Source organism: Ptychodera flava, chromosome 12 (genome assembly GCF_041260155.1).
Source record: "Ptychodera flava strain L36383 chromosome 12, AS_Pfla_20210202, whole genome shotgun sequence".
Lineage (NCBI taxonomy): Eukaryota > Metazoa > Hemichordata > Enteropneusta > Ptychoderidae > Ptychodera > Ptychodera flava.
The window spans coordinates 683,318-706,800 of NC_091939.1; the positions used below are offsets into that span (position 1 = coordinate 683,318).

The 23,483-nt window shown below is 36.3% G+C and overlaps 1 protein-coding gene across 1 annotated transcript in view; it reads right to left on the reverse strand.

Moving 5' to 3' along the window:
- Positions 1-6,689: 6,689 nt before the first annotated feature.
- The window catches only part of LOC139144644 (corrinoid adenosyltransferase MMAB-like), a 50,785-nt gene continuing 33,991 nt past the window's right edge, over positions 6,690-23,483 (reverse strand). Inside the window, exons 8-9 of the mRNA XM_070715351.1 lie at positions 17,134-17,193; positions 6,690-8,142 (exon numbers count right to left, since the gene is read on the reverse strand). Coding sequence (XP_070571452.1) covers positions 8,043-8,142; positions 17,134-17,193 — 160 coding nt within the window. The 3' untranslated portion in view covers positions 6,690-8,042. The remainder of the gene's footprint in view (positions 8,143-17,133; positions 17,194-23,483) is intronic.

Sequence of the window (23,483 nt, forward strand, 5' to 3'; positions counted from 1 at the left end):
TACGTATTTATGTAACATCGGATGATTTCGTAGCGATTTCTTGAATTTTTAATCGCTGTAAAATCCAACCTTCAAGGAGAAAGTTTAAGCGATGTGGAATCTTTTGAGTGCAAGCAGTGCGATCGCTGTTCTTTGCATAACGTAGCGGTGAAGCATAATGAAGCCCAAGGGAGCAGACGTCAGCTCTGTGGTTTGTTTAACCACCGCGTTACTGTCCTCGCAGACTTAGTGTAAATACTTCGATAATCACGGAGCAATATTTATCTCAGCGGGACAGCTGATTTATAAAATACCGTGGTATGCTGAGGACACTACCACAGGAACTGTTACGATGACTTATAATGCAGTCTTAGATACAAATAGGCCCTTACTAGTATAGCATTACGGTATGCTTTCACAGACTCCATCTCACAAAGTTTAGTCCTGTCAAACTACCATGTAGAAAATATCAGTAAAACGGTCATCTTTGCATAAATGCCCTTGCTACCTTACAAGCCATACCCGTAACAGACTTCCATTAAACACATATACTTCATATTTGTGAAGTCGATTCAGGACATACATAATATGCATTTTTGTCAATTTTCCGAGAAATGAGATCTCGATAAGGGCCGATATGCACACATCGACCCGTCTAACATGTTGAGTTTCAAACCAGCAATTCTACAATAAATTTGCACAGCGATATATAACAAACACGAAATCAACGCTGTAGATGTACGATGATGCTGATGATGGTACAAAAACAAATGATGGCATGAATGCCAACGCTTCAAGATCTAGGTCAACGTCACAGGGACTAAAATGTGACGGTAGGAAATAGACAATATGATTATGAGTGATATCACTTGTAAAAGGTTGGAACTAATATTCTGAAGTCACATAATCAGACAGCATTATGAAAGAACATGAACCCCGTGTAATTAATTTAATAAACTCCCACTGTCAACAATTTAATAAACTCCCACTGTCAACATTTGATCAGCGCATTCCTCAAATATCTTACCCACGCATAATTGCATACAATCATCAGATCACTTGGCGACTTCTTAAGGGGAGCTAGGTAACTGAGATTTGCTAGGGCGATTTATTTGCTACCACGATCATTGACTACTTCTTGATGTTTGCATTTCTCGCAATTCAGAAAATTGATTGAAACTAGAGAGGGTCATCAGCCCCCGTGCAAACAAACGAACATGCTTGTATTTCTTTTGTTCTTTTCTGGAGCAAAAATGTTGAGCCGAATATACCAAGCAAGTATGGAACAAAACGTATATAGGGCAACTGTCTTAGTCTTCAGCATATTGATGTATGTATTATCATAGACACTATATAGCTACGTATCACGTATACTTTAGTTTTACGTTGGTATTACAACAAATTTGTTTTCAGAGGATGAAAATTCACATCTTGACACAGTCTATCCACAGCTGTACTTTGAACACAGACTATGCACCACTCTACTTTGAACACAGTCTTTCGACATGAGCCCTGGCCCAGTTAAGGTAGAACGCGCCAAGAAGGCAGATATTCAGACTCTCAAACCTTTTCAGTTCTTTTCTGATCTATCACTTGTGGGGGCTCACTTTAAAGCTCTTGGGGAAAGAACAATTTTCACCGTCTTAGGTTAATTTTCCCCTAGGTTAACACAGGGGATGGCGGCCATTTTGAATTTCAAATATCGCAAAAATGTCTGGTAATTTATTTCGCTAGTTCCAAACTTTGCACGGTGACCCTTGATTGTTGATTTGGTTAGAGGATGGTTAAAAGGTTCATTCAGGAAAGTTTGAGCAAAAGATTAAATCTGTCACTTTTGAGGCGCATACTACCTTAAAGGAGCTTGTCTTCATCACCAGCTAAGTTCTGACACCCCATCACCACCCCTCTTTACCCAATATCCTCTCATGTAACTCCTATGCCGGATGTTTTTTTTTACAAATTTTATATTCGAATGAAAGAACCTCTTAACATTTAGTCTTTTGTCTCTGTGTACTTCAGAAGACTGAAGGCAAGAATAGATAAATTTTGTTTCCATAGCAGCCTGTACTCCATTCTCAGCGAACCAATCACTGCTACATTACAAAGCCACATATCTACTATAACCAACACTTTTATACACTGCTTATTTCTGCAATATACATTTTTTTCCGATTATTAGACCTTCCTTTGAATGTTTTTCGGTGTTTTTTCCCCCAAATTCTTGACACAATACAAATCCAGGTTACAGTAAACTGTTCCTAATCATTTGCATGGGTGGATTGAAACTTCTTCATTCCAACGTGAAGGACATTTCTTCTGAAAATTCCTACAGAGAAAGTGTTGATATTTTCACAAATGCAGATTCTTTAGTATTCCTTTGAGACAATGGTTTTCATTTGATGTGGGTAGTATCACAGCATGAGACAGTCGATAACAAGAGTCAATGTCAGTGTAATATTAACACACATCATTCTGAGTTTAACAATCACAGCTGGATGTACATGTTATATTACAGCAAAGGTCAGTATCACCACAGTCAGGTCACTGTCATGTCATGCACCTATCATAAAGATGACTCAATATTCCCGGCCACCTTGTGATTTGTTGTGGTCAATTTCTGCTTCTCAGCAAACTCCAAAAATTCCTAAGTCAATCACCAGTGCTTGGGAAAATAAACTTTCTGTTTTTGTTGGATTTTGAACATCACCTTCAAACAATGAAAACCCACTTGCAAAATGGTGACCTTTCTTATAATGTTTAAGAATTACAGTGTGATCACTTTTGCCTTTTGATAAAATCTTTATACTTTCAATCTTCAATCTTGTAAAATTTCACACTAATAACAGTAACCAATATCAATCAGAGTTTCAAATCAGTTTCACTCTACTTGAGATTTAGCATTTGATGACAAAACTGATCAACGAGGGAGAATTTGATGAGAAAGCTGATCAATGACAGGGGCATTTGACAAATAAACTGATCAATGATGGAGAGCATTTGATGAGAAAACTAATCGATGACAAGGAGCATTTGATGGCAAAACTGATCAATGACAGGGAGCATTTAATGACAAAACTGATCAATGACGGAGAGCATTTGATGAGAAAACTAATCGATGACAAGGAGCATTTGATGGCAAAACTGATCAATGACAGGGAGCATTTAATGACAAAACTGATCAATGACGGAGAGCATTTGATGAGAAAACTAATCGATGACAAGGAGCATTTGATGGCAAAACTGATCAATGACAGGGAGCATTTAATGACAAAACTGATCAATGACAGGGAGCATTTAATGACAAAACTGATCAATGACGGAGAGCATTTGATGAGAAAACTAATCGATGACAAGGAGCATTTGATGACAAAACTGATCAATGACAGGGAGCATTTAATGACAAAACTGATCAATGACAGAGAATTTGATGAGAAAGCTGTTCAATGACAGGGAGCATTTAATGACAAAACTGATCAATGACAGGGAGCATTTAATGACAAAACTGATCAATGACAGGGAGAATTTAATGACAAAACTGATCAATGACAGGGATCATTTGATAACAAAACTGATCAATGACAGGGATCATTTGATAACAAAACTGATCAATGACAGGGAGCATTTAATGACAAAACTGACCAATGACAGGGATCATTTGATAACAAAACTGATCAATGACAGGGAGAATTTGATGACAAAACTGACCAATGACAGGGATCATTTGATAACAAAACTGATCAATGACAGGGAGAATTTGATAAAAAAACTGATCAATGACAGGGAGCATTTAATGACAAAACTGACCAATGACAGGGATCATTTGATAACATAACTGATCAATGACAGGGAGAATTTGATAACAAAACTGATCAATGACAGGGAGCATTTAATGACAAAACTGATCAATGACAGGGAGAATTTCATGACAAAACTGATCAATGACAGGGATCATTTGATAACAAAACTGATCAATGACAGGGAGCATTTAATGACAAAACTGACCAATGACAGGGATCATTTGATAACAAAACTGATCAATGACAGGGAGAATTTGATAACAAAACTGATCAATGACAGGGAGCATTTTATGACAAACCAATCAATGATGGAGTATTTGATGGGATGACTGATCAATGATAGGGAGCATTTGATAACAAAACTGATCAATGACAGGAAGCATTAGATGAGAAAGCTGATCAATGACAGGGAGCATTTTATGACAAACAATCAATGATGGAGTATTTGATGGGATGACTGATCAATGATAGGGAGCATTTGATAACAAAACTGATCAATGACAGGAAGCATTAGATGAGAAAGCTGATCAGTGACAGGGAGCATTTTATGACAAACCAATCAATGATGGAGTATTTGATGGGATGACTGATCAATGATAGGGAGCATTTAATAACAAAACTGATCAATTGCAGGGAGCATTGCCATAGAAAACATTGTTGCCAACATTGCACAATTGATCTGTCTGCTATAAAGTACAGGATTCAACTAAAACTGTTCAACTAGGTTGACGTACTTATTCCTTATCTTCACTTAATGCAGAGATATAAATTGCTATCAAGAGGTTTGGGGAAATTGTCATAATTTTCTGTGCAACTTTCAGGAGTTAGGCAACATTAACAAATACTGGAAGGGGGCTGGAGGAAACACAATTAAATCTTCATTCTTTCCAGATAGCCACTCAAAACCCTCAAAAACTATCTACCAAACTACAGAATTCGAAAATGTCGAAAAATAGGGAATCAAAATATTTTCTTATCCTCCGTCATACCTGATGCAAAATTTTCAAGTTCCCCCTTCTCAGTACTACCCCTAGAAAATTCAAATCCCTCTAGTATTTCTGCATGCGGCCTTACTTTGTTATAATGGACCAATGGTCACAAAAAAGGCCCTAAACCACCCACGATTCACCTTTGGGGTCACCTGGAGAAATTCATTGCTCCCAATACTTTTTGTTATGTCTAAACTTTATCATTTTGGCAATTATATATAATTATAAAGTAGAGTTTTCAGCAATGATACAATATATATGGAAGCGCTCTGAATCATAAAAGATAATTTCTATAAACCATGGCTCTGATACACTGATCAACACACAAACTGCTGTGATACACTGACAGACACACTAACTGCTATGGTACAATCATCCACACACTAGCTGCTGTGACACAATCATCAACACAATAAAACGGCTGTGGTCTGGGATTAAGGAGAAGCTGTACACCAGTCAACTACAATGACCAACGTAGAGTGTTTTAAAGCTCCAGTCAATAATATCTCTAAAAATAAACCAATTTGGGTGATCATGTTTGCATTATAATACACATTTTTCTAGTTTTTGTGTCTATTGCTAAGTCTCACTATTGACTGGAATTTGGAGCAGCATTTTTCTCTGTGTGTGTCTACACTGTATCTGTATAGAGCCTGTGTGTGCAGTGGTTTGACATTCCACTTTATAAAATACTGACGAAACAAAAACCTGGATGGTTGAAAAGACTAATCCTTCAATGTGATTCTCCCCTGCTTTGGTGTTTGTAAGTGTCTATACTGTCAAGACTTCCTTTTCACAAATTTACAAACTAGTCACTGAGTGTGAACAGTTTGAGAGTGTGCCTGAATTCAGGTCTTGATTGACAGGCGTATGGTACGGAACGATATAACTTACAATAATAAGAAAACACAAATAATACCACTTGATTCTCCAGGAGTGTTTGTTGATGTTGATAAGAGAATGAAGAACTGATTTCAAAAGACATTGAAAAGAGAAGTACTGTTTAAAGCATAATTGGATTTTTTTAAGTCTGTTAATAATGGAAGTCTCCAGTTAGGTTTTTCAAAACTTGAGCAAGCTATTATACTTCAATGTGAATAAATCTATAAACAAATGTCCTTGAAAGTTTCCCAAAAGTCGTCTTTTCCTTCCAGAAAACAAAGCACATTGATAATACTACTGTACACTCAAGGCAACACGTCTTGTTCATCATGGATACACTTAAAGGAAACATATGTTTTGTCACATCATTGTTTATTTTCGTTTCAAGACCTTTGTTACTAGTATCATGGCTAATGTTTAAGAACATTATCTTGAGACTGGTTGATATTGTCACTGTGGAGGTAGCATGACTTGGTTGATATTGTCACTGTGGAGGTAGAATGACTTGGTTGATATTGTCACTGTGGAGGTAGCATGACTTGGTTGATATTGTCACTGTGGAGGTAGCATGACTTGGTTGATATTGTCACTGTGGAGGTAGAATGACTTGGTTGATATTGTCACTGTGGAGGTAGCATGACTTGGTTGATATTGTCACTGTGGAGGTAGCATGACTTGGTTGATATTGTCACTGTGGAGGTAGCATGACTTGGTTGATATTGTCACTGTGGAGGTAGCATGACTTGGTTGATATTGTCACTGTGGAGGTAGAATGACTTGGTTGATATTGTCACTGTGGAGGTAGCATGACTTGGTTGATATTGTCACTGTGGAGGTAGCATGACTCTGGACTGTTCTCAACTAAATGCCCTGTAAATGTAGCTGTACAAAGAGTATACAGGTATACACCTACTGTGATGATAGTAATGAAAGGGTCAGTCATGCTATCTAAATGGTGGTGATATGTTGAGAACCATTACAGAATTTTAAAAATCTATGAACTCAACATGATAAAAACATGAAATGACAAAAACAGACAACATTTAACAAGTAATCCATCAATTTATTCAACATGAACAACACAAATGAGTGTAATGACCGGATTGCATATGATAAAACTGGTAATGGTCTTACGTAAAGAATTGAAATCTAGTCTGATCTGAATAATAGAATGTCATAAAATGTCAATTGAAACGGAATATATTTGACAGCCTACCCATCCGTAAAATTCTATCAAATTACTGAATCAGATTAGGTCTATAGACTGGATTTATGGTGACAAGTTTGAACTTGACGATAGAACAGTGACAATGTGGACTCCAGTATGAAATTTTAATATAAATACCATAAGACAGAAATAATTTATACAATATCATCCCTTCAAATGTTCCTGGAGAAAGACATTCCAACTCTTCAACTTTACAATATTTTTCTGGTCAAAGATTTGTTTGGACTCACTTTGATGCTTTTATTGTCTTGTTTTTGTGAAAATTAAAAATTTCATTTTCTCCACACAGTTAACACAGAGTATAGTGGCCATTTTGAATTCCAGATATGGATAAATTTCTGGTAATTTTTTTTCTGCAAGCTCAAAATTTGAAATGTGACCCATGATTTTTATCCTCATTATGAAAGAAAATGGTCCGAAATTTCCCTTAAGAAATCTCAGAGCAAAGGTTTAAAACTCAGTGTTTCAAGTCAAGTGCTTGCATCATCTTAAAATCAGCAAAGCAAATCAGTCCTTGTGTCTGAATTATTTTATTTGACTATCATCTGATTGTGACATTCCTGACATATTGTTCGTATCTAAGTCAATCAAACAAAAATAATTTAAAACTTTCCAAAACATGATTTTTAAACTCCAGCAAATAACCCTACTTTACTTGTTGCATGCAAATTTTAAAAAATGCTCACACCTTTCTTCTCTCCAAAACAATGTTATCTTGCCCAATTTATCAGTCTCACAAATAGCATCTTTAATATTCACAAGCCTGTTCAACTATCCTAAATTACTGGTAAGAGATACACTTTGCATGATTCAGTTGTCTTTCAGTGAATAGGTTCTTAAAAGTTGTCGTCACTGTTGCAGAAATGTAAGAAACTAAAAATATTTTCTTCCTAGCAGCTGTTTCTGTTTAGATGCTGTAGGCTGTGTGCACACCATTCATACAGTCCTCTACACCCTGTATGCTACATCCTTAAGGCTGGGTCCGTATTCATGCTGTACTCTGCAGTTTCTATAAAATTTCATCCACCTAAGATCTGACTAGATACAGATATAGTGTATGTTTCTGTGATTAGCAAAGCAAATTAATTGAAATTATTCCCTTGGGAAAGCTTTTGTTCTGTTTTATTAAGTCGTCTGATGTAAAGTCTGTCTGTTCTTCTCTCAGGGCTACTTTTGCTTTGCTGGATGAATACGTCTGTAAACAGTTTCTTCTCTGTCTTCTTGTTTGGCTGCATAGCGGGCTAGCGTGAACAAAAAATCACTTAACCTGTAAATGAAGTTATACACAGAATTGGTGATTGGGCAACTGGTACATGTAATTGAAAGTAAAGGCATATCCTTAATTGTTAAGCTTTTTGGAACTGTAGATTGTCTTTTTACAGTTTGATGTTTAATGCTGCAATGTACCTGTTACAACAAGTCATCAAAAATGACACTGTCCCCATTGGATCACCTGGTTATTATTTTTCAGGGGGGGGGTGTTGATCCCTGTTGCTGATGACTTAGTACAGTTTATTGACTGACATGCAGGTAGATGAAAAATACCAAGATTGACTGCAAGCCATCTGTTTAGGAATAGTCACGGATGTACAATCCATATGCCTTCAGACTTGAAAAAATATTAACAAAATGGCTGCCGAGTACATGCCATGTTGGACTGTATAGAGACACAAGTTAACAGCTGGATATACTAGTACATCATAGTACATTGTGTTTGTAAATAGCTTTAATATCATCTGTGCATCATGTCTGAGTAATGGTTTCAACCCATGAAAACATTGTGACAAAATAGTCGCCCAGCTGCCAAGTAGGGTTGAATGGCAATGCAAATTACTGTGCATATCAAAATAATAATATAATGTCCTTGGAGAAACTTTGTATATATTCAGTTCAGCAGGGCTTGACAATTTTTTTTTCAGTTCACTTGTCCGTGGGACAAGTGGATTTTCAAGTTTACTTGTCCTCACAAAAATTTTACTTGTCCTCCATTTGTAATAATCATGGCAGCCACAATACTTGCGATGAATTCCATAGCATGCTTTCTTATTTTGGTAATTTTCGCCGATGTTGACGCCGAATTTTCTCAAAAGTTCACGTTAAAGGTACATATCATACATCGGCTTCCCGTGTTTAGCAAGCATAAATGCCGTCGTAAACAGATTGGTCAGTTTCTGTCGCTGGTCGTCGTCATTCGGTTTAGGCATTGCATTGCATGCGATCAGGTGTTGGCAAGTGAAACCGTATCGGGCTCACCGGGACCCGCAAAATTTCCACAATCATTGTCCCCATCACTATCTCATCTGTGATGTGCCAAACAGTCCAAATGCTGTTGACTAGACTCATGAGACCTTATCGATTCAAGGCGAAACATGTCGCATCCGTCAAGAAAAGCATTTCGCTTTCCAAGTTGTTTGTCAATGGTGGGTATTTGGATTACGACGTACAGAACATTTTGGAACCGTCATATTTCAACCAAGGCCACTGTGCTTTCCATTTCGGGAGATAACATCTACGGCATTTTTCCTCATCATAACGCTTATGTTTAGATCTTTTGTCAGAAACATCGTTCTAATCATCACATTGAGTTGTTGATTCTCAGACAATCCCACTCACGCTGGCCCTCATGGCGCCGTCGTAAATCATCACAGTGTTGTTTCTCAGAGTAACACAATGCCCATCGTCGTAAACCATGCGCCTCTTTACGGCATGCGGCAACAGCTTTGCTGGATATTTGTGTTGGTCAGTGGAGCGGAAATTATGCTGTGGCTTGCGAGAATGCACAATGCCTTGTCAGCGTTAGTGGGAAAATTACCGTAAAATAGTCGTATTTACCGCGATCACTCCACATACTATCTGCCAACAATGTTCGTCTACCTCGTGAGGCCGCATAAATGATTTTCAAGTACAGTATGGTCGATCATAGATAAGCAATATGATTGGGTTTTGCAATTTTCTACCTAATTTGTTTGGGCGGAGCAGTCAGCATACAACAAAGAAATGCTGCTTATGCCAAATTTTACGCGACTATTTTAATTGGACGATGAAACACTTTCATGTCGATCATCGAAAAATTGCAACATTGTGTGAGTCAGCAAGTGAATCTCAGAAGAACGTCACAGTTGTATCTAAAACAAAGTCAGAGATTGACAATTTATGTTGCGTGTACTACAACGCAATCGGGCGACACATGCACGAACCGCAACTAAGGTACGCGTTGATCGCTCCAGAAGTTGTATAAACAACTTGTCTGGCGGGCGATCAGATTATATTTTTGACTTGCCCGAACGTAAATTTCACTTGTCCTGGGCGTCGGGCGATAGGAATTGTCAAGCCCTGAGTTCAGATACATCTGAGTTATGGCTATGGACTTGAACAATTTGTAACAAATAACTGCCAAGTGGCTATACTGAATAAAATCACGATATTAATTGACATACATGTGTATGTCAGTACATTGTCCATATGCCAACTTTGAATGACATCTGTTGAGGCATGTTTGCATTAAGGTTGTGGACATGAAAAAAATCTTTACAAAATGGCCAGCTAGCAGCCATATTGGATCTCATCACAAAGTAAATTAATGGGTCTATGTATCTCATAATGCATGGTCCTCTTAAAAAGTTTAACCCTTTCACCACCATGGTTTGTCCCAAATCCATTGTTTTCTATTGTAAAGTTGGACCTGTATACAGGGAACTGGGGGTGAAAGGTTTAAATGAAATCCCTCTCTGCATGTTTGAGTAATGGCCTCACTCCATTAGTCCCCCTGTACTTTGTCAGCAGGGCCTAACATTCTGGGTAGCATGTACACTACACGGTACAAATGTACTGAGATAAGCATCACTTGTATTCTGGAATTTATGTCAGATAATGAAAAAAACAAGAGCAATCATGGGTGTCACTGAGTTGTGCAACAAGCCTTGACCACCTGTAATTACAATGCAGTCAATTCAGTGGTTAATCTCAGCAGAAAACCTGAGTAGCAATTCAGAAACTATAGCACACCTACAGCAGAACATAATTTCAGAGCTGCCCAGGGAAAGAAAGTTCCTCAAATGAAAGGAATCTCCATCCATGACTGAAGGGGTAACAACTCTCTAAAGCCTAATGTTTATATTTTCTTTTGGCTTGAAGCTACAAGAAATGCAGGTGTGTAGTCTTTGTTGTCATTGTTTTTCTAAGGATTAAATGACAGACAATACTCACCAACTTATCCAAATCAATCCTAAACTACTGAGAATACACTTGTCACATTTCTCATAAATGTGATTGATAAGATAACCTTTTACAACAGTTCTATTTCATGGTGACAAAACAAAACTGGTTGCTGTCTTTCATAAGAAGAATTCAGCAAACTGCAAGTATGGTATCAGCTTGATCTTCAAACTATTGGTATTGGTCTTTAAGAGTTGCATGTTTGTTTATTACCTGAAGCTATGAGGAAAACATGTTTAACATGCAAATCAAGGTTCTTATGCTGTCTGTTTTCTGACTGTGGACTTTGGTATCTATTCACTTAAATACATCTTGTGGCTGGTTTAACTTACTAGAAAAAAGGAGGGGGGGTGTTATCGGGTATGTTTGAACTGATCATCTGAAAAAAGAATCTGACAAATGGATCCCCAGATGGTATAAAGCATTTTTCAAATTGTTTACATGTTTCTAAAATTAGCAAAGCAGTCTCTGATAGATGTGGAGACACCAGCTTGTGAAAGAGACTAGATGAACCAAAACTGTCCTAAACACAGCACCATAGTAAAGTATTTATCAAAGCAAAGTTTCTGAAGCATTTAATAATGTTTTGTATTTTGAAGCCCACACACTGAGTACAGGGTCAACTCTACTTCAATGCCTAACAATTATTTCAAGGTTCTTAAAGTTGAAAGGTCACAGCGTTTCTGGTCATTGATGCTGAAAGAAGTGATACAAGATATGCATGCTGAACATAGTGAACAAGCTGAAAGCGCCAAATATGCTTAAAATAAACAAGATAAAAAACAATCTAAATAAACAAACAAACATACAAAAACGCTCAAAATATAGACAAACTTGAAAGATAATATTATAAGTATTGTCTTTTCTCATTGGTTTAGACATTGGGTAATCTGGAATTTGGGGGATAAAATAACGCTACTATTACAAGATAAGATTTCAAAATAGAAATACGAGGTAGAAATTTTTGATTGCAAATCCAACTGCTGAAATTGTCATCTGAATGTAAAATAAATATAAACTGATAGTGACAAAAAAATCTATGGTAACGTTTTGTTTCTCTGATTTTTAGATGTATACATTCATGTTTCTTTTTTCCACACTGCATATTACAAAGTTCACATATTTGATGATTTTTGCTACAAAATGTAAATTCTGGATGTTCTCGACAGTTTTGAGATCTCATCCTGACAAATCTATGCCCAGTCTGAATTGGTAGTAATTCATCTTTTTGACTGTCTGGCCTTTGTTAGAAATTTTCCACAAAATCACATCATTTACAACTTTTGTTTTCACACTATGTGAATCTATGACAGCAGTACATTTTCAAGTTATCACCTCTAACCTTATTATTTCTAAAAAAATATCTCTATGGCCAGTTCTGACCTCTGTATCTCATAAGCCTTATCATCAGTCCACATATCTACCAATAAAAGTCACTGCAGATATCAACTCAATTCTGGACAATATCTGCATGCCAGAGTCAAACATGAGTTTTGTAAAAGTCAGGATAATCGGTCTCACATTTACCATGATACCAATGAGAAGAGACCCGTGAAGAGTCAAAACATGAATTGTCTCCAGGCACACAGTAAAATTTATTTCTTTGATCATATAAAACATTTGTAAAGGAAAGGCCAAATATTATATATCTGACACTGTCTCTCTCTCTCTTTTATTTTGTAGATATCAGCTTTACAAAGCTGATGACAGACAAACTCTCTCTGGAGTTCTATATTTGGGTAAAGTGTAGCTAATCTTGTTTTCCATGAAAATAATCTGTGGATGGAATAAGTAAATAATGAAGAGAGATAACAGTCACAAAGTCATCTGGAAAGAGTCCTTCACCTCAAAAAGACCTTTGGACCTTTCATGTTCTTATGTACACTAAGTCTCATAATCTAGCTTTCTTTAATAAAGTCTATGCTATCAATACATTGGATTTACACACAAGATCCTGCTACTACCAGTACTGTTTATCAGTTATTCCATTCTTGGTTACTTCATCTCTAATTTTGGTGAAAAGGCACATTTCTTTTGAGCATTTACAGAGGACAGCTTAAAAGTTACAGTATTTGGTGTTTTTTCTGTCAGGAAGTACCTTTTTAATATCAACCATGACATCATGTTGATCATGGTTATTCTCATTGCAACAAACATCACATTGCAAAGGATCATGGGTAGTCTGATTGAAACCAACATTGCACTGCAAAGGATCATGGGTATTCTGATTGAAACCAACATTGCACTGCAAAGGATCATGGGTATTCTGATTGAAACAAACATCATTGCAAAGGATCATGGGTATTCTGATTGAAACAAACATCAAATTTAAAATGATCTGACCATAACTTGTAGAAATAAAGAGAGGATCAGAAAGACAAAATTGATCTGAATTTCTGTTGGTAGAGGAATATGTCACTTACATGTTGTTGTATTCGTAGCAAATCTGCAATCATGATCGTCACTGGAGAACACCTTGCTTGGGGACAGACATTTGTACTCAGTTTTTTAGAATTCTTTTCTGCTCTACCACTTGTGTGGAGGCTCATTTTAAGATCTTATAGTACATGACTTTTCACCAGCTTAGTTCTCTCTAGTATCAAACTTTACACACTGATCCTGATTTTGTATTCTTGATTTGGTAAGAAAGTTTCATAGAGGAAAGTTGGAGAAAAAGTTGAAGTCTAACTTTTGAGGTGCAAGTATTTTTGACTACTCTTTTAGTATTTTTCAAATCCTGACTAATCCAGCAGAATTGTCAAATTATACAACATAATTATACAAAATAATGCCAAAGACTGAGTGACTTTGTCCATGTAAGTTATATTATACAAGTTCAAATGTTTTTGTAACTGTTTTTGTTCTAAAAAAACAAGAAACTAACTGATAGTGGAAAGATCATTATTTGAGCTGAAGTCTACTGGTGATTTAAACTTTTTGATCAGCAAGAACCAAGACTGTATTGACAAAATGCCAAGTTTTACTAGGTATATACTTGATTTCCTGACTGAAAATTCTACTTGATGACTGAACAGAGAATGATAAACAACTTGAAATGTTTCATCAATTCAGAAATAGGGCACTCCTACGTGATAAATGCCACATAGGGTCCAAAAATGTGTAAGTGTGCGTTGGTCATTCATCTCAAGGATGATGAAATCATGGCTTGGATAGACGGCACAAAGAGCACATGTGTCATTATTAATGATCACATTGACAAGCAACGACACGGTTGAAGTACATATGTCATGATAGAGTTTCTATTCATAGGGTTATTGAAATTCTAATTGGGTGTGTACATACTGCTGAATGTCGGTAAGGCCAAGGACATATTTATTTACTTGGTTTGGTTCTGTCATTGCTTCTAAGGATACTCACTCTTCAACTTATTTACTGTTTCAACACTACCAAAATATTTGAAGACAGTGAGCTTTCAACTTGCCTATTTGGTTCTGAGACAACTTCTTTGTTAAAAATTGATTGATGATATTGAAATGTTGGAGTCAATTCTTCTGAAGAATTCATAGAAATGTGATGATCAAAATGCTTAAAATGTGTCAGACATTTTTTCTAACATTCCTCCCCATCATTTCCAATCTCTGTCTCATCACTATGTGAAGTCAGCGTTGCATCCTATGTGGTTGCTAAGACAACAACATAGCCATACAATCAAGCGTCAGAGCAGATTGCTTTGACTATAATATGGTAGCTGAATGTAGCATTGTGGGCAATGGTGACACTTGGAGGGCAGCATAACCAACCATTGTAGGCAATGGTGACACTTGGAGGGCAGCATAACCAACCATTGTAGGCAATGGTGACACTTGGAGGGCAGCAAAACCTACCATTGTAGGCAATGGTGACACTTGGAGGGCAGCAATTAACACTATAAATGATAGCTGAAAGGTCTTATTAAATATGATTCACTTCAAAAGACACTGATAGCAGTGAGGTTGAAAGCAGAATGGGATAAGTGATTGTTCTGAGGTCAGGTCAAATGTAAATGATCATCTTTCAACTGTGTTTTCCCATATTACTGTAAGACGTGAAATGATTAATTATCTGCTAGGTTGGTCTTCTTGCCAAAAGTATTTGAGAAAATCTTTCCTCTTTGCCTCAAGAGAGCACTGATGCCACAAGAGTAGAACGCCTGTTCCAGAAACAAAGCAGAGAGTAAATTAAAATATTGGAATGTTTACTCAGTAGAGACTCTCTGCAAATCTTTTGGATAATTGATGATATCCTGGTGTTCAAAACAAATTACATGTGGTATAGATTATCTACGTAGTGGAACTAGACCAACAATTCTATTCTGAGATTTCTTAGATTAAACAGATGCAGTAGGGGACACTTTTGTTTTGTCTGTGAAATCACATTTACTGGACATGAACTTGACTTTTAACACTGTTAAAAGGCAAGAATGTTAGAAAACATAGTTGACTGTGGTTATTTTGGGTTTTGGATAAACATCTTGATTTGTAATTTGCTTGTAATAGGGATTAAATAAAGCACTTTGTTTCCCAGTTTTATAGTTTGTGTCCTGGTAAAAAAGTACAAAATTAGTTAGTCATGAAGCAAAATGAGGAGATATATTTGGCATGGTGGTAAACAACAGTAAAAGTGGCTAAGTGAGGTTTCCGTGATGATAAGATACAGCAATGGGTGTGTCATTACATGGTAAAGCTAAAAGATACCAATTTCCTACCCAGACTATCTGGGTGTGTGATGTGTAAGTGTTGAGACAAGAGAATCTCTATACAGTTATCTATGCTGTAGTCCATTGCTGTGATTAAACTAGTAGGGTGTGGTTCAGTGAGAGAGAAGAGTTTATCAAAGGGCTTTAGGATTGCATGGAGAGTTGCCAGAAAAAACAGTGAGAAGACGGATTTTTTCATCATTTTGCATGAACAGTAAGTAGCAAGTCAAATGACAGATCTATTTAATCGTCTTTCTCCCAAGTTGTATTTATTTCTATGGAGTCTGGTAGAAAGAGGATTAAGCTCTCTATATGGATAACTTTCTAATGTACACATACAAGTTACACTCTTTGTTACACACAGATGAAGATCCATGACTGCATCAGACTTGATCACCATGCTCAGAAAACCAACATACTGATATATGCCACAGATCTGGATACCCATACATGTACATACAGTACATGCATTGGTCAAAATACTTACATACACACACTGACCAGGGTCCTTACATACATGCATTGGTCAAAATACTTACATACACACACTGACCTGTGTCCTTACATACATGCATCGGTTGGAATACTTACATACACACACTGACCAGTGTCCTTACATACATGCATTGGTCAAAATACTTACATACACACACTGACCTGTGTCCTTACATACATGCATTGGTTGGAATACTTACATACACACACTGACCAGGGTCCTTACATACATGCATTGGTCAAAATACTTACATACACACACTGACCTGTGTCCTTACATACATGCATCGGTTGGAATACTTACATACACACACTGACCAGTGTCCTTACATACATGCATTGGTTGGAATACCTACATACACACACTGACCAGTGTACTTACAAACATGTCACCGGTTACACACACATCATACACACTCAGTTATACTACAACACAGGAATCACTGACTCCATGTACTTGACGTAGCAATACTCTCATCTCTCTACGGGAGAGTGAACTTTAGTAGCAGTAAAGCTGGTCTCTGGTTGTAGTAAAGCTAGTCTCAGATAACATATCACAGATATGCACATGGACATTAGGGAGACTAAAGAGCTGAGAGTAACACAGTAGACTGTGTAACTCAATAATAGCCATATATCATTGATTTATCAGCAGTAGTAACCACTAGACTTGGATCTGCAATGATGAATCCAAGACCAAACTATGTATGACAGGATGACTTGCTTATATCCCATGCAGGTTTTACTACTATTACTGTTTGTACTTTGGCCTAGCAACATTAATTTCACTGTCTGGCTTCACAGTGAATACACATCAGATTGACAAGATTCTCGAATATTTGGTGAACTTGCCTGTTCAGATATTTCAAGACGTCTTTATCGACTTGTCCATCTCTTGCTAATGGGATTACTCTGTAAGAAAACAAAGTAAAAGACTGTCAACACATTAACATCATATTACAACTTGTTTGACAAAGCCTTGGAGTCTAAAACAAACTGTTCTCTATCTTGCTTTTTTTTCTCAGTCACCTTCTGTATCTCCATTATGTTGTAAGCTACATCCTAAGTTAAAATAATCAAGGACTTTTTGCTGTTGATCAAACAGTCACACAGTGAAACCAGGTAATGGAACTGTCATGGATTTGTCATGTTCAGAATACCTGTATTGGCATCACTCCCATAATGGTGGGCATAGAAAGTAAAAAGAGAGCAAGAGAGAGTAGATTACAGAATTCATCATAAATACTTGATATTTCTACATTTTGAATTTGTGTTAAAGAAGGGCAATTAATTGGAATTGTTCATTATTTAGTAAAAATGTATTTTTTCTCTGAACTGTTGAACTTTTTATTTTTTGACTATAATAGATCTACAGTTTCACAATAGGGTATAGAATCACACAGCAATTAGTCTATATAATGTGTATTGCAGAAGATTTTACCTTAGCATCAATGAGGTGAGACAATTATATTCACATATTTTTTCATCTAAGCTGGGGGATTTCTGAATTCCCATAATTTGCAGAATTAGGCATGCAATGCCCTGCCTGTCAATCAGTGAAGGAGGGATTAGGCCTGCCACGGGACTACATCAAATTAAAGGTAGGTAACTGGATCCCAGGGGTCGAGTTTATTTTACTTTAGTCTGTATGAGGATTATGGAGTGTCATAGCCTTTTGTTTTCCATTGAAATTGTAATCTAGTAAGTCAATTTCCTTGCAAGACAATCTGATGCCTGACCCAAGCCTTTAAGCCAAAGTTCTATACCACTGTTGGTTGGGACCTATTGATGGTCACATGACAATGTATCAAGAACATTCTAATAAGTCTCTACAAGAAATAACAGATTAGCACATTTCTTTATCTTGTCACCTCTTTATATGATATGCTCTTCCAATGAACTATTTGGTTTTCAAGTCTACCTAGAAATATTTTGCAGGGTGAAAATATTAGCTCTAATTATTGTTGGGAAGCTTACTTAAAAGCTTAGGATACTATTCTGAACACCAATCAGTAGCTGGTTAGTCAGAACTGTGAGGTAACAGTGAAACATGTAATTTATTTGTAAGCCATAGATTTCAAACACCTAACATCTCCCAACACCCCCTGTACTTGTGGCAATGGTCATCCTGGACTTAATATTGATACTGGTACATTTAACATAATATTTTGAAATTTTCTCTTCACAAAGAAAGTTTCTAAAACAAAAATTTCTTTTAATTGAATCGTGTAATATGTGCAGCTTTCTGTCTTAATGTAGATGACAGGTAAAATTCAAGTTCAGATTTTTTTTCAGTAACAGTTGGAAAAGTCAATACACAAAAATGATTTAAAACATGGTGACATTGGTACTGTGCAATATTTACACAATAACAATTCACTGAAGGGCACATAAAACAGTCTTGCAATGCAAAATCTGCAAATATTGCAGTTGAGATAAACTCTGGTACTGTGACATTTGAAAGAACCAGTTACAGTTTGTCTGTGTAAGGTTTCTACATAAAAGAGATAACTAGAGAAATCACACTAAAAACAGAAGTTGTCATGTCACATTGAACTGGATTGAGAAATAACACTGACATAAAGTTTAGGCCGTATAGTCTGGTTGTTGGATACAAATCAGTTAACACATGGACACACACATGTCCACCAATGGATCCATGCAAAGCCACACCAGTGCATGGATGAATTAAACTTTATCTGTGAGTCTCCCTTCTGGAATTTGTCCAGTGAAGACCAAAAGGACAGTAAAACAAGAATACAACAATTGAGTCTACTTTGGAGTTTGAAAAGCCTGATTGAGAAAACTGATGACAAAGTTCATTTTATATTGTCTCCTGGATCAACAAGTTTATTTGGTTGATTAGCTGATCACCGCCTTGGTCTGAATTTACTTACAAAGTATTGTTTGAATTGTTCCAAGCTTTTACAAGTCATTAGATCACTGTGCAATTCATTATAACACAAACTTAAGTGACATTTCTAGAATTTTGACTGAAATTGTTGGAATTGTATTGGGTAATGGAAACACACTGGTATAATCAGTGTATTTTACCAATTGATGATGACGCAGTCTTGCCTAGTCTTGGATTTGAAAAAGTACCAGTAACAAACAAATTGAATATTATTTTACTCTTCAAAACAGAATGTTATTGTAAATAAAAGAAAGTACCAATAAGCGTCAAGTTAACATACAGTATGAGACTGTGGAACTTTACTGCATTTTTATTCTATCCATATCTATACATGGTGAGATATGATTGATTGAAATATGTAGAAATATCACTTTCATATGGCATATGGCATATAAAAGAAAGTACCAATAAGCGTCAAGTTAACATACAGTATGAGACTGTGGAACTTTACTGCATTTTTATTCTATCCATATCTATACATGGTGAGATATGATTGATTGAAATATGTAGAAATATCACTTTCATATGGCATATGGTATGCAGAGAATTTAAATTGGAACACACTAGGGGCTTTGCAAGGAGACATAAAACCAAGTACAGAGTTTCTGTGTCAAATTTTGGAGAGTACTAGCACTGTAACAACCAAACAGTATTATTTCAAATGCAAGCAGGTATTAGAGTGTGAAATTGGATCAGTCATAGCGGTATTACTCATGCTTGAAGTATCATTGACTATTTACTTTTTTAAGTAATCTCAAAACGCATCCTTCTGGGACCAGAGAAAGTCTGTTCATGTAATCTGGCATGGAGCTCCTCATATTCCAGTTTGGTTCAGAAAATCTCATCACAGATACAGCAGAAAAACATTTAAAGAGAACTTTCAATGAAACATTGCCTATTGCTCATATACCAATCAGTGTTGCTTTTCAGCTAAATGAGATGTTGATGGGTTAATGTTCTGTGCAAAGACAATTATAGCATCGCAATTGTTCAGCCCAGACAATTTTCTGCTCAGTCACTTTTGGTTAACCAACTTTTAATGAACTGAGCTAATTTGATTACTTTGTTTGCTTTCTAATACCTATGTATACAGACATTCTAATTGGCAATCAAAGTGTTCATTACAAAAATAAACATCAAAGTTCAACGTTGAGGTCAGTGATTGACTTTCAGCTGACTGTTGTAAAATACCATTGTCTTTCAGAAGTAAATGAAAAGAGAAATGAGATGATTGATATTGTACATTTATTAAGCTACTTTGGAAGTTTGGCAGAAGAGAGTGATGTGCTGGAATGCCAGTAGTGAGATGTGTGCACACCAAGGTAGTGAATTTGTGACATGTAAGTTGTACTGTGACTACATGTAAGATGTACTGTGAATACACCGAGGTGTTGAATTTGATATACGCAAGATGTGATGATGTACTGTGAATAGACTGAGTTGCTTGTGTAAGATGTAACTGTGAATATATACACTGAGTTGCTGAATTCACTGCTGTGTCGATGTACTGTGAATGGAAAACACTGAGTTGCTGAATTCACTGCTGTGTCGATGTACTGTGAATGGAAACACTGAGTTGCTGAATTCACTGCTGTGTCGATGTACTGTGAATGGAAAACACTGAGTTGCTGAATTCACTGCTGTGTCGATGTACTGTGAATGGAAAACACTGAGCTGCTGAATTCACTGCTGTGTCAAATGTGTGAATAAACTGTTTTTCTAGTTGTATTGATCATAGTCTGGATTAGAAAGACAATGGAGTTAACATTCTGACAACCTTGGACAATCACAGCCATGCATTGAGCAGGGACAATCACAGCCTTGCATTAAGGGACAATCACAGCCATGTATTGAGGAATAACTTCACTTCAAAGGCAGTGAGACTACGCATGACTCTGTGACTCACTCTTTTATTGGTGAAAAGTTTTTTTGTGGACACCAACAAGTTGGATCCATATGACAGTTTGCAAGAAAATAGGAAGATAAAGATAATAGTAACAATTAACCAAATTCCACACAGTAATTGAGAAAGCTGTTATACTTTTACAAAAACCCTCTGGTCAATAGTCTTCGTAGAGTCTTTGTTATGTTACCTTTACCAATGGAACAAATGAATTTTTGTCGCTAATCTAGAATCTGTCCAGTCAATTTGGGAATTTGTAAATTCTGAATGACTAAGAATTCATCAATTTGACTCTAAACTTCTTTCTAACCTGGATGTATGGCATAACCAAAGATGGTATGTTCCATAATTATTTCAATCATATTTATACATTGACGTGAAGCTAAATGATTTGTCGCATGTAACATTCTACAATGTGACTGTACGTGTACACTGATAGTGGTCAAAATATTGTCACATGTCTTCCAACTCACGTCTAAAGCTGTAGACGATCTCACTCTGTTGATCAACAAATTACTTGGTATGTTGTACTCCTAACTGAAACATATCAACAATGTTAAAACTGCACAGGTCTACAGATTTGTCACATTTGTGTGAAAGCAATACTTGTGACAAGATGACATGAATTGTGACACTGGACAGAGAAATATTCACAGACTGAATGACATGCCAGTCCCAGTGCCATGACAGCTCCTCTGTGAAATTTCTGATATTTGGAGCATATTGCACAACATTAGTAGCAAAACATAACAAAGACAGTAACCTTGAGAACTTGTAGATCGTAAAATTACTTGTAGATTGTAAAATTAAAAACTTACTCCCAAGCTTCAATGTGGCTGGTTGCCCTGAACTAACAAGTGGTTGCAATATCAGTTATGTTATGTTGAATGATTTAACTTAAGATCAAGTATGCTGTATTTTATTTTCAGAATGTCTGTATGAGTTGATTATCAATCAGTTCAAAGATTTCATATCAAAAACAAGCCTGCAATCAGACAGACATTTGTTGAATTGTCTGTTCAATGATAGTTTTCAGCATACACAATAGTGAAACAAAGTCTGGCTGTTGATTTCTGAATGTACTTTTCATTTTACATCTTTTAATATTTGGTTGCACATGAGAAAATAAATTCTGGAGTATGTGAATTGTAAGACATTGATTCTATGGCAATGTGAGACTTGGTTTTACTCAACTAATAGTCAGATGAAGTAGGGTGACTTTCAAAGAATAATTAAATAAAAGTTGTGAAAATGGAGATACTAAAAATGCATGAATGAAAAAGACTAATAGTTGAAAGTAATAATAATAAAGCAACATCAAAACAGCAGGGTAAAATGAAAAATGATGAAATCACATCTACACAGGTTCATTGTGTTTTTGGAAAAATCATTAAGAATTTTTATGCATTACGATATTTGAAAAATTTGGATGCATATGATAAACATTCAAAGCTAATGTTATGCTACAAAGAGACATTATCTTCATTACTTTGGGAAATATTCTTTTGAAAATTAAATGACAAAATGTTTGATTGACATCTTCAGAGAAGTACTCCTGACAAGATTGACCTCAACAAGTTGGTTGCTATTGGAAATATACATATTTTAAAAAAAATTGGAAGAGAAAATGCAGACAGTTGTCTTGTTAACTAATTTGGAAAAGATGGCATAGATTACAATTATTATTATAAACTGTCTACTAGTTGGTTTATTTTCACTGGAGTTGCAAATTGTAAATTAAACAGAGTCAGGTATAGGGAGCATACGTATTCAATTTCAGTAGAAACTGACAAGCGACCTACTGCTAATTGAATTTCATGGTTCACCGACTCCAACAATTTTCATGCAGTGAGAAGTTTGACAGTGATGTCATTTGCTTAATACTTTGTTTTATAAGTTTTGTACAACCTTTTGACAGCGCTGTTCTGTATTACAATTGACATGAGTATAAATGTGATCACATGGAGAATGTAATAAGACATATGTTCAGTATTTATTGTTGCAGATCTAACATGAAGGTTTGACCTAACACTCTTAAAGTGGCACTCCCACTTGGTAACATTTTTAAAACACATCTTTTTAGTGCCAACGGTCGTTATTTGACGTGGCGTCTGCGCGCGGATCGCGAGATATCGATAAAAACATGTCTTCAAAAAGTAAAAGTTTGAATTCCGGTGGCCCACCTAAATTCAGCTTCCGTACATCGAACGTTCGGCACTGGGGCCATTGTCAACTAAACTATGGAGTACGAGTCTACACTGACGCTACTGTACGCCACAGTACCACTTGCCTCGGTGATCGGTCATGCCACGTTGGAGAAAGCTGAGTCTTACTGACTTGGTGATAAAACGAAAAACAATTTTTGCTGGTTCCACCAGAATTTGC